Source organism: Rhinolophus hipposideros (genome assembly GCF_964194185.1).
Source record: "Rhinolophus hipposideros genome assembly, chromosome: 4".
NCBI classification, from domain to species: Eukaryota; Metazoa; Chordata; class Mammalia; order Chiroptera; family Rhinolophidae; genus Rhinolophus; species Rhinolophus hipposideros.
This window is the reverse complement of record NC_138050.1, coordinates 21,037,263-21,050,419: the sequence shown is the minus strand read 5'-3', so window position 1 is coordinate 21,050,419 and position 13,157 is coordinate 21,037,263. Positions and strand designations below refer to the sequence as shown.

Below are 13,157 nucleotides of genomic sequence, written 5' to 3'. Positions count from 1 at the left end.
GTTTCGTAGCTCTTACACGTATGTGTAATTTGTTTTTACCAGAATACTAGAAACAGTGCCCCAAACTAAAGCCACGGTTTTCATTTCACTTCTTGATAATTCGTGCTTTCTACCAACACTCTCTATGATGCCTAAGCATGACTGAGGGAAAAGCAACTAGCAGTTACCCTACCGTTTTCTTTCCCTCTGTGTCACCAGTTCATGAGTAAACGGTTGGCTCATACAGGGAAGTTACCTGGGTAAGAAAGGATATGCTAGGCTTCCTTGGCCATTTCTGTTTCTTAGAACATCACTGCCTTCTGTTTGCATTGGAAGCAAGTTCTGGTTCAAATGGAAAATGTGGCCTCGCAGGGTCATCAGCTCCCGTTTACTCAGTGGAAGACATAACACACTTGCCTTGTATTCATTTTTAGTACTACTGAATTCCCACACCTTTGGGCCCACCAGAATTTAAGAATGCAGCAACAAGGAGTGGCAGACACACATATTGCACGTATCTTCTCACACACGTGCTCCACTGTCCCATCAGACTTCACTTACAAAATACAAATTCAAAGATAAATTCATTAAGGAATTCAAGACCACAGCAGGAGAGTGTTAAACCAAATGCAAGGTCCTTCTAAGCACGGGTTGCAGGCCCATGAAGCCACTCTGATGATCAATATTATAACTAATTCAGAGAAGGGTGGTGTGAGGAGAGGAGGGAAAATTGCGGCAAATTACTCTGCATGCCTGCACTCCTCCATTTCCTGGAGGGGAAGGTCAAGATGAGCATGAAGGATGACTTAAGGGGGCCTCTTGATGAGGAAGGGCTGTACCCTGCCCTGTCCATCCTGCTCTGCTTGGATGTGTCAGAACTTGCATTTGGTGGTGTGAATGTGAGGATCCCAGCTGCAGACACTTGCAGACTTAGATCTTTTGTCCTCCAGAGATGACTGAGATTTGCAAATAAATCAGATCTCTGATCATCCAAAACTAAAATGGACTTTGCAGATTAAACTAATTACAGTGGGTTCCATGTAAGTAATAGAAAACACAATTCAAATTAGCTTAAATTATAGAGAGGATTTATTGATTCATATCAATGGAATGTCCAGAAGTAGTTTAGCTTCATGGGTGGAGTGATTCAATGGGTGATGAATGCCATTGAGTAGCTGGTGTCTTTTTGCCTCTCCTCTTTGCCCTCCATGTGTCAGCCTCATTCTCAAGGTGGTTCCCTTTCATGATGGCAACATGGTGGCCAGATGGCCCAGAGCAATTTGTTTCCTCACCAATGTCCAAGAAAGGAGAGATGCTTTCTTTCTGGAAGTTCAAGCAACAGAGTGAGAAAGCTTTTTTCATTACTCTCAGTAAATCTCCCCTCAAGTATACTTGGCTCCAAATGAATCGTGAGCCCATTCACCAAGTGATGATATATCCAGTGAGTACATCTCTGCCAATTAATTTAGGCCTAAAGCTAACACGCTTGTCCAAAGCCCAGGTGGAGTCAGCCTGTGCTAGATAGAGCATAAAACTGCATAGGAGAATTGGGAGGTGGGGAAGTAAGGGGACCAGAATGAAAAGGGAGTGATTACATAGAGAGGAGAGAGTGGATGCTGAGGACACCACCACCATACCTACCTCAGAGATCCTCTCTCTGTTCTCAGGGCGGGGGCATCAGGACCTAGCAGAAAATCTAAGTGTGTGATGCTGTCTAAACTTTAAAACTGGTGACTGGGACATTGGCCAACCCAAAAGGCATTCAAATTCATAATTAAAAAAAAAAAAAGCTGGCCAAGCAAAATCTATATCTGCAGGCCATTTCACAGATGAGGAAACCAGTGAGAGGAAGTTCTTGCCTAATTGGAATATTGCCATATACTGAGCTTGTGAGTGCATCTGCTAACACATTTTACAGAAGAGAAAACTGAGACTTCAGGAAGTCAACTAATTTGTCCAAAATCACACAGCTGATGAGTGACAGAGCCAGGATTTGGACCCAGGCCTAGCTCACCGCACCTCTGCCCTTTTCCAATGCCAGAGGGTGAATTGGTGGCATGAACGAGAAGAAACATCCCAAGCTCTCTATTCCACTATGTGTCAGTTAGAAGTTTTAGGAGACCATCTGGTATCATATACTATGGGATATATAACCAAATAGATGGGAAGGAAAAAAAAGATTTCGTGTAGCAAATTTCTTGAGTGATAAAGCGAGTTGTCAGTGACTCTTACGCGGGGAAGGGAAGAACCATCTGCAGTGGGCATAGGTTCCTAGGCCACACAGGCTTGATCCTGCCTGGCTCAGTTAATGCCAGTGGCTTCTGGCATCCTGACACCGGCAGAGCCACAGTTTCTAAACTCCTGTTCTAGATGCTATCGGGCTTTGGAGAGGTCGTTCAGAAAATCTGGGCTTTAGAATTAGCAGCATGATCACAAGAGACATTCAGCTGTCTCCAAGATGCAAGTCTTGGCTTGCACACCGGTCACGTGCAGAAGCCCCAGGCAAGTGGTGACCTCCTCCTGCCATCTGTTGACTTCTGCGTCTGCTGACTTGAGAGAAGGTCGGGTTTCATGGAATGCATAAGTAAACTGCAGTGAGCAGGAAATGAAAGGGTCAGTGTGTTTCTAACCCAGTGCCTGCTCCTTCTTCTTACAGTCTGCTTCCTTTTTGCATTCTTCACTTCACTGGCGCTGCCGCTGTCCTTGACCTTCACAGCTGAGCTGGCTGCTGAGCTGCTGAACGCCACAGGTCAGCCTGTTGGGCCATGGGACGATAGCACTTCATCTTTAAACATAAAATGTGTGCTTAAGAAGAGCTGGCCAGACCGACAATATCCAAACATATTTTCAGTCGCAACAGAATTGTGTGGTGAACATTTTTTAAAAGACAGAGTCTTGGGCCTTGCCTTAGGAAATAGCGATATGGTATGTCTGGGGTTCGGACAGACATCTGCTTTTAAAGAATCTGTCTCCAGATATTCTGGTACCTCTAGCCCACTTGGCTAGAAGTTTACCAAGGTCCCTACCCAGCTCCTAGGGCTCCATGTAGAAGTCTGTGGTGGGCAATATGAGAAATCCATCCTGTGCTATAGTAATGTGTAGACGTGGTATACAGTGTTTAGCTGAAGGGATAAATACACCCATAAGTCACATATATTAAACAACCTCATTATCCAGAGGTGTGAGGTATGGGGGAAGTAGAGGGGGTGGGAAGTGCTCTGAGTAGCCCCAAATCATTGTCACATGTCAATAAAATTAAACTCATGCCCTTGAATGTTGCCAATAGGAGCCCCTGAGCTCTGCACAGAATCTAGCTACCCCAGTTTACATAGAGGCCTAGCAAGCCTGGTGTTGTAGGCTCCAAGTTCACAGCACGTTGGAGCAGAAGTTAAAAGGGCATTAAAAGTTGTTGCAAAAATCCCAGTACCCTAATTGATTAATGGAGACAGGTTTCTTTTGGAGTGATGCAAGTGTTTTGGAACCAGAGAGAGGTGGTAGCTATACAACATTGTGAATACATTAAATGCCACTGAATTGTTCACTTTAAAAAGGTTATTTTTATGTTATGTGAATTTCACCTAAATTGAAAAAAAAAAGCAACAATACTGAAAAACAAAAACAATACAAAAAATAGTACTCTTAAACGCTGGCAGCTTGACAGAAAATAAAAGAACAAAATAAAATTCTAAAGTTTGTACGGCACTGAAATAGCCAAGGAGCCTGGGGCTATTTGGTGTAAGCATAATTCAACTACTTCAATCGGCCCTAAGTTATCATTACCACAGTGCAGTTCAAAAATTAATGTTTATCAAGAAGAGTTTACAAGGTGCTCGGTACCCCCTCCTTAGGAAGTCAAGAGTACCCTTAAGAAAATGTTCTATGTAAAACTTACCAAGTTAAAAAAAAATCTTTTGGAGTCTGTGGTTTAGTTATGTGGAAAATGAACTTAACTAAAAGAGGTTATTCACTAACAAGGCTGCATAAAGGAGGCAAGACCCCCGCCCCCCCGGCCAATTCCCATAGACATCATGTTACAATCACACATCCATTGTGGGAAGAGGGTATTAGGGAATTACTGCTTAATGGTTATAGAGTTTACGTCTGGAGTGATGAAAACATTTTGGAAATAGACAGTGGCAATGGTTGTACAAGATTGTGAACGTAATTAGTGCCACTGAACTGTATCCTTAACAACAGTTAATATGGCTACATACACACACACACACACACACACACACACACAGGGTGCCAAAAAAATGTATACACATTTTAAGAAAGGAAAAAAACTGTATTTCAGTTACACTGATGATAACAACTTTGAGCACCTCTTGTAATTGTAGAAATCAAACATGGCTTGTATTCATTTTTTGTTATTGGTATATATTGAGTATTACAATTTTAATACAGTTTTCCTTTCTTAAAATGTGTATACTTTTTTGCTATATATATATATGTGTATATATATATATATATATAAATGTAAAAAATAAAAATCACAATAAAAATGTAAAAAATAAAAATAACTTTTGAAACTCCATAATATTGGTAAAAAAAAAAAATTCATGACATCTGGTAGTTGGTATCAACTGCATTGGGGACAGTTCTAAAACCTAAAGAGGCTAATTTTGATACCGCAGATGAGACCAAGAAGAGCATCTAGAGGTAAGGTAGGTCCTAAGCAATAACGTGAAGAACACAGGGGGGAGAGAGGCTTTTATTAAATTTATTAGGATACTTTTAAGCCATCTGTGTACTGATTGACTCTCCTGCGAGCAGCAGCTGTTTTTATTCATTAGGAATGAGCAGATATATAAGTCATTACTCAATGTTCATTTCACAGCTGGATTTTTGAGTTGGAAGGCAGTTCTCAGCCAACAAATTTGGCATCGAGTATCTAAAGGTCTTTGTGTGAAAAGGTTGTGTCGAGCCTTGGCAAGTATTTCCATGTAATAATGAATTCAGCTGAACATCGGAGAGATCCAGGTAGGCAAGGCTCTGTGGGTTGATGATTAGATCAATGTGTGTAGTTGACTTTACTGTTTTCGGCCCTGAAGTGGTGGATCTCTGTATACCTAGACATTTTTACTAATTTCAATGGAATATGGTGTAGTCATTTAAAAAATGGTTTAAATTTACTTCCTCTGCTGAAGTGCCAAGGCATTCATGGGAAATAAAATGTCGAATGAAAGATAAAACTTTAACTGTCATTGAAACAGAAGCTTTAGTTCTACAGTGAGATCCCCTTTCTTGGGCTCTGTTGACCAATGTATTGGTCAGAGTAACTTAACTGTGCTGCCGTAATAAATTAACCCTGGAATCTCAGTGGCTTAATACCATCCAGGTTTATTTCCTGCTCGTGCCAATTCCAGTGTGAATCAGGAGTCTCTCCAGGACCCCAGGGGATTCCCCTGGGCAATGTGAAGACATAACACACCAACCCACTTCAACTGAGAGCTCACTATCTCACCCCCATTGTTTTCAGGTGGTCAAAGCAGGGGAAGAAAATGAAGGCACGTGAGTCAGTTTTTCGATGTTTTGGCCCCAGAGTGTCCCACAGCCCATGGGTTAGAACTAGTCACACAGTCCTGAGAACCCACAGGGGGTTGGAAAATGTGAGGGAAACATGCTGAGCAGTCAGTGTTTCTACACAGCCCAGAAGTGTGCTAGAACCCATCTGAAGCCTGGTCATTTGAGCCAGATTGGTCACTGAGGGAGCTAGGCATTTCTTTCTTATGTTCTAAATGATTTTCCAAATCTGGTAGCTAAGGATACGTCAGTAAACGCTTGGGGTCGGGTGAGTAAACTGGGCAGTGATGACGGCATGGTGCTTGCCGCTCCTCCCTGCCACCCGGGTTCTGGAAGCAGAGATGTGAGCCTCAGTTTACACAGTGGATGCATTTTGAGACTGTGACCCATACACTGGATCTTCTTCCAAGCATATCAAGGGACCTGGACATTTAAAGACATTCTTTGTACAATGAACCCTTGAAAACCTGGGTTGTCACACCTGGCTTTTCATAAAAGCAGAGCACACCCATAAGCAGTTACTACCTAGTCAAAAGGTGCAGCAACCTCTGGTCCCTGCTCTGTCTGAGGTCCGACGGACTATCGTTCGGTCTTCCGAGCATCCTGATAACCAGGTAGCCCATGAGCCTGAGCAGACTCCCCACGCAGGGGATCAAGAGATGGTTTGTTCGTGATCACCATTTTGGCTTTTGTAGACAGTTACTTTATTTTCCTAACTGGATGTTGTGCTCGCAAACGCATTTTTCTCAATCCTCTTTTGTTCTCTCCCTTTGTAGGAATGAAGTTTTGGAGGACGGCCGTGTACAGCCCCTCATTCCTCTATATTTGCTAGTGGGTGGGATCGTCAGAGCCTTAAAGGTAAAGTACAATTATCCGTTGTTTGTAGTTCTTGTAGAAATTTAACTGACAGGCACCATGGAATGCATCTTTTAATTGTTTGCTACTCACAGGGAGCCAGAATAACTTCCCCCTAAGCCCATGATTGTCCAAGCGACAGGGCCAGCTGGATCCCAAGGCCTGCTGCAGAGACGTGTGTTTTTCCCAGATGAGCAGCAGTCACCCAGAGCTGCGCCTTGCTAATAGCTTCTTCCTTCCTGCTGCCCCAAGTTCAATGCGCTAAGCTGTGGCTTTGGTCTAACTTTAACAGCTGGTGCAAAGGAGTTACCAACTATCAGTTACACCACTGAATTCAGCCAGTGTAATAGCAGCCTTTCTCTGTGCTTCTTTAAAACAAGTTTCCTGTGTGAGGCAGTAGAATTTGCATTTGGTTAAAATGTGTTTGAATTTAGCAGTTCTTGTTTTTGTTTTTAACGATAACTCCTAGTTCTCAATTGACTAGCATAGAATGAATTGGCTGCAGTTATCATTCAAATGTCAAACTCTGATATTTGGGGCTTTTTTTGTGACTCTCAAGCTTATGTCCGTGCAGGGAGCTGATTTGCTCATAGGTTGAATTCACATCGGTTTAAAGAGGAAAAGTGACCAAAGAATAAATATCAAAGGTCTTGCGTAGCCTGCAGTTAAGGTTCCAAAATTCTTGTCCCATAGAAATGTCACACCTGCCCAAAGTACCTTAGGCTGATCTCCATTTATCAATGACACTTCCCAATCATCCAAGCCCACCACAAAGCTTTCTGTATCAAAAGTTTAGTGGTTAACAGAGGGTAAGGGGGTGGGGGGTGGGTGATGAGGGTAAGGGGGATCAAATATATGGTGATGGAAGGAGAACTGACTCTGGGTGGTGAACACACAATGGGATTTATAGATGATGTAATACAGAATTGTACACCTGAAATCTATGTAAATTTATTAACAATTGTCACCCCAATAAATTTAATTTAAAAAAAAAGTTAGAAAACATAAACATCCTTTTTCCAAAATGGTTTCATAAAAGTGAAGCAATAACACAAGAAAACTCACAATCAAGAGTGCCATAGACAAAATTTCCTTTGGACCCACTATCTTATTTCTTTGTTAGCTTCCTCCTTGGGGCCTTCAAATGCTTGGGGCCTTCAAATGATGCTGGCCAGGGGCATGGTTCATGATACTGATCTAAGACATCAAAGGAATGTCTTCAAGATGGCTGCTCTCATATGCAATCAATACCACAAGCTCAGTTTTGTCTTGGGAAACGTGTCTAATTTGGGGCAAGCGTTTGGAGCCTTTTGTGTCTGATGTTACCTCACTATTAACGGCCCTCCTCTCCTGACAGCAGTTGGAGGGCAACGTCCTGGAATGTGCAAACTACCTGTGATCCTCCCTATAACAACGTCCCAGTGGCATTCGCCTGGGACTCTGTTTAGCTCCAAGGAAACCCAAAGTGCACTCAGCTCAACGGGGCTGCATCGCCCCTGTGGTCCCACAGGGTTACGGGAAGGCTCTGATAGATGGAGCACCATAGAGACACTCAAAACAAGGGAAAGTTTTCAGCAGTAATAACCTCAGCCCTACCCTCTCTCACTCTGTTGTCTCAACGTCACCCCGCAAAGCAGAACTTTCCTTTAGAGACGTTGCTGTCCACGGGGTCTGTTCCTCCTAATGACAGCAAACTTTTCCTTTATGAAAGCCAGCCCAGAACACAAAGGTAATTTATTTTAATGAACAAACCAGGGCCCTAATAAACACCATTGATTTTTTTCTTCCCGGCAATCCAGAACTGTTTGAAGTCAAATTAAATTTTTGTGCTCATCATAGTGAGGTAATACACGGCAAGTCTATAACCATTAAAGCAACAACAAACAGGTTTATACAATCCCCAGAGAAGTTTACTAGTGATGCCAGTGCTTTGCATTGAAGCCCCTGACAACACTGCACAGTGACGTTCAGCTTCCTTTTTGAAATGCATCAGGTAGCACCACAGTATTGCATGTTATTGAAGAGAAAACTGATGAGAAGTCAGTTGACATTTCCAAGTTATCAAAAAGAACTCAGGGTCATGACCCATTAGAAGATCGTGAAATGAATTTAGTAGGTTTTGACCACTTTAAATAAAAAATAGAACAGAAAATATTAGAGTGCCTCCTAGTAAGTTAAGTATTGTGTGATACACACGTGTGTTTGGGTAAAATGACCATAATTTACCATCCAAATTGGGACACTTCTGAGCATTTAAGGGGGCTCTCATAATCATCATGCCAGGAAAACAGCATAAACCAGGATTCCTCTGAGCTAACAAGAGAGTGTAGTCACTCATTGCTAGGTCATGATGTAAAATGTATTTGTAAGTGAGTGCCGTGTTCGAGTTTCAAAAACACTGATTTAGTGACCATTTATCTACCTAACACTCCACCGCACCTTCTGATGTCCCCCTTCTTTAGTAATAATTGCTACCACGCAGTGAGGGCACTTACTATGTAGGGGGCGCTGTGCTAAGGGCTTTGCCCCCATTTTGAATGCAGTCAGTCTTCACAGCACTCCTCTGAAGCAGGTACTTTTATGAAGAAGGAACACAAAAATCGACTCTGGCTAACATAGGGGTCATTTCTTTACAAAGCTCACACTTCAAAAGTTGGTGCAAGAGAAAGGAACCAGGCGCCTCCAGAAAGCCTGGGTGGTGGGGCCTGCGTGGGCCAGCAGTAAAGTGAATGAATCCAAGGTAGTTCTTCTTTCCTGGTGTCACTGTGCTCAAGGACCAGTCCCGGGAGGGCAGCCAGATCCATGGACCTTAGAGGTCCTGCTGGCCCTGCCTAGAGCATGGGGCCTTCTGGTAGAACACAGGTACTGGAATTTAGCCTTCTGTACATGTAATGGGTTGGGGACAGCCCCAAAGGGATGGGGCCCTGCCAGGAAGGGACATGGGTGCCGAGTAGCTGAAATAGGAACTGTACTACTCGCTCCAGCTTACAGATGAGGACACAGAAGCTTCCACTTGACTTTCCACGGAGCTGGTCTTCACTCCATGCCTGCTGCCCTGACAGTCGCCCTCGGCTGCCCTGCCCCAGTCAAACTGATTTTCTTTTTTGCCTTTGCGACACCACTCAAAGGAGCTCCCTCCCACCTCTCCCTGCGCACAGGCTCCGGAGCGTACCCCATCTTCCAGGGAGCCCTCCCTGGAGGAGTTAGATCTGTGAAGGGCAAAGATCTGGGCTCCTGATGTGACAGACATGTAAGCACAGGAAGGACACACTCATTCCATAGCCCCACTGAGAATCCCAGATCCCTGGAGAGGGCGAGTGGTGGGAACATCCAAGAGAAGAGAAAAGCAGCGTGGATAGAGACGTGGGCCTAGGAAAGGAGGGAAGGTCCCATGGTATCAAGAATTGACCACACCTGTGAAGTGGCCTGGAAGCAGCAGGAAAGTTTGCTTAGGGTCCTTTGCAAGACAGAGGGGACTGCTGAGAATTCCTCTAGCTTCCGACCAGGTTTCAAAATTATGTCACCTGTGGCGGAAATGTGCTAAGACAATAGAAGGGAAAGTCTGTTCCACCGGGCTTCTGTTCATAGTTGCACAGCACAGCGATTGGGCAAATGGACTGAGTTGTGGAGAACGTGCTGGGACCGTGGTCAGAGAGAATGAGCATGAGCCATCTGCTGTGGCTGAGGAAACCATGAGGAGGTGGGAAGGAGGAGGTTCTGCCATTGAGGCTGTTCTGTGCTGGTCAGACATCCCTTGCAGCCCATATCAGTGATTCCTTACTCCCACCCCAAGTCTGTGAGTCTGGAAGAAGCAAGAGGTAGCCGGGACACGTGTGACACACCCGAGTGAGCACGTGGGTGTATATATACATACAAGCTGCACACGCATGTACACACGGTCACCCTGAGCCAAGAGGGCCATGGGGCTGCTGCCAGAGCTCTCCACACCTGGTCCCTTGTGGGGGGGCTACACCTTGGCTTTAATAGTTACAGCAGTTATCCACTCAAACATTTTCAGTGATGCCTGTCTGCATACAGACATCCCTCCCGAGTACCTTTTTTCCTCCTCCACCATGTTTCTTCTTTTACTTATTGTTTCACATTTCTTAAGAGTTGTCTATACTGGCTTCCCCACCCTCCCCTCTCATTTGCTCCCCTCTCACACTGCTGAAGCTGCTCTCATTGAAGTCTCAATGGCCTCAGTGTTTCAAAGTCCAAAGGTCAATTGACAGTCCTTATTTTTCTGGAGACCCCATCTTCTAAGCAAGAGGCTCATAAACAGATAATTACTTCGGAGTGTGGTAAGAAAATCGTAGAGATACACACAGAAAATGACAGAAACCCAGAAGACAGATTCCTAACCTAGCACAGAGAGGTCCTGGAGTCCTTCCTGAAGGAGGCGACCTCTATCTGGATGCTTTTGAAAGAGTCAGGTTGGGGAGCAGAAGGGTCCCAGGGAGAGAGGATTGTATGAGCAAGGGCCTCCGAGAGAAGGAGCACAGAGTGCGTGCAGGGAGATGGGAAGCAGCTCCATGCTACTGGAGCATGAAGCATAACAGGGCTCCTCTAATGGGCCATGCTCCACATGTGTGCTGGGCCAGGTGTGCAGTGGCTCCTGCCCATCCGTGTTAGTGGGGGGACAATTACTGGAGGTGCAACCAGTACAGTGGACATTGAAGGTTATATGAGGTGAGGAGCAGGGAGGTTTCCACCTTGGACAATGGCACCAGATCAGAGGAATATGCAAGATGATGAGTTGTGTTTCCAACATGCTGAGCCTAAGGCCTGAGGCTACTCCGTGGAGCTATCCAGTTGAAGTTTGGGGGGCAGTTCTGGAAAGGAGCTGCAGACTTGGTGTCATCAGCCTGCAGGTGTGTGGGGTCGCTCAGGGATCACGCAGAGTGAGAACACTAGGGACGAGGACAGGGCCTGGGCCACGTTTGATGGTCACCATGGGGGAAAGTCGGCGGAAGAGGCAGAGACACAGAAGGGCTTGGTGGAAGGGATACCAGCTGTAGCCGAAGATAGACCTGGCGTTATATTCTGGCGCTGCCACTTTTACACATGTGACTTTGGCCAAGCTCCTTAACCTTTCTGGTCCTCAATTTCATTGTTTCTGAAGTGAGGAAAGTAGTGTGCATTCCACAGGGTTGTTTTAAGTAACGCAATATGCCTAAAAGCACTTAGTGTCCGTATTAGTCAGGTCAGGCTGCCACAGCAAGATGCCAAGCCTGGGGGGCTTACACAACAGGTGCTGACGAAGGAGGAGGGCACTCCCAGCTGATGACCAGACCCCAGGCGAGGCCATGGAAGGAGGAGGAGCAGGTCACTGGAGGCAGGGAGGCCAAGGAACGGACCTCCAGGCCAATGAAGTGAGGGAGAGCAATAGCAAAACTCTCTGCACAGGCATGAATTTCAGTCAATTGATTCCTGTCCAGAGCAACTCACATGTCTAAAAGGAAAGTGCCACCAAGGATGTTGACTGAGGATTGATGCCTTTATTCTTGCCAGTTCAAATTCTTCCAAGTTAAATTTCACTCCCTGGCAGCATTTTCAGCTCCAGTGCATGCACTTCTCTCTCTCTCTGTCTCTCTCTCTCTCCCCTCTCCTCCCTCTAGTTTGCTGCTCTGCCTTCTGACCCCTGGCTCCCTGTCATAACCCAGGTGTCTCTCCTGCTGTTTGATGGCATCAGGATGAGGCGGCTTCCGTCCAAGGCTGTGGTGATTGATGACGACGATGATGATAAATATCCCTGGAGTCAGACAGGCAGAAATATTACATCCACCCATCCTTACCCTTTTCCTTTTTCTCTGGTTCATTCTAGGAAATTACTGGGTCTTCTCTGCGTACCTGCCTGGTTTTATTCCCCCTTTCCAGCAGCCTCAGGGTTACTGGGACCAAACCCTGTACCTCTTTGCGGTAGGGGTCCCCCATTGTGCTGGGCTTACCTGTCCTGTGCCGTGATTGTGTCTGTGTGGCCCCAGTGGAGCTTGCCTGTTCATGAAGACTGCGAACCCCCTTTTAGCACACACACCTGCACATACACGCACTCACACACATGCACAGGCACTCATACACACGCACACATGCACACACAAAAATGCACGCACACACATGCACAAATATGCAGACACTAAAATGCATGTACACACATACACATGTGAACATGCACACACTGTCGCAGGAGAAGGACATGCTGTAAAGACAATGAAATTTTCTCTGCGGGCATTTAAGAAACCACCAAACGCACTGAGTATTCTAGCAGACTAAAGAAACTCTTGCCAGCCTGGGCCTGGGAATTTTGTTCTCATAAACGTTTTCAAAGGGAGTTATTTTTGAGGGGGTGAAGTAATGGAGGCAAAGAATGAGAGATCCTTTCAAATCACAGTGCAATTCCAATGACTGGTACAACAGCAAGCTTTGGTGTTGTTACTGCTGTGTTGTCATTCAGCCACGGGCACCTTGAAGTTATACAAAGAGCGTGGACTTTCACACAAGACATAACTTAGCTTTACCTGCTTGGATGGCTTTTGTTATGGAAAGGAAAAAGGCGCTCTTGTTTGATGAGTCTAGCTGCCTTTTGGGAAAGTTAAAGAGAATTCTCTCCCACCCCCAAATCAGATGGGTTTGATCTGACCTATAAGGGCACTCCAAGGACAGCTATAAAATCTGCCAAGGTCAAAGAAGTAAATTCCCCTTGGGGATCTGGGATGGCCCACTAGTAGCGTCGCAGAGAGCAGCCTTCCTCTCACAGTGTGCTCTGTATGGCGTCACTGCAGATTCTTTGCTTGGTCTTG

General features: G+C 45.2%; 1 protein-coding gene across 1 annotated transcript; it reads left to right on the top strand.

Annotated features, from left to right (window-relative positions):
• Positions 1 to 767: 767 nt before the first annotated feature.
• On the top strand, positions 768 to 12,324 carry TMEM272 (transmembrane protein 272; the record flags this gene model as incomplete). Its single annotated transcript, XM_081046648.1, is given in 7 exon segments — positions 768 to 870; positions 2,636 to 2,728; positions 6,282 to 6,290; positions 6,293 to 6,363; positions 12,024 to 12,123; positions 12,126 to 12,143; positions 12,146 to 12,324. Coding segments are annotated over 7 exon segments (573 nt in total).
• Between the last annotated feature and the right edge of the window lie 833 nt (positions 12,325 to 13,157).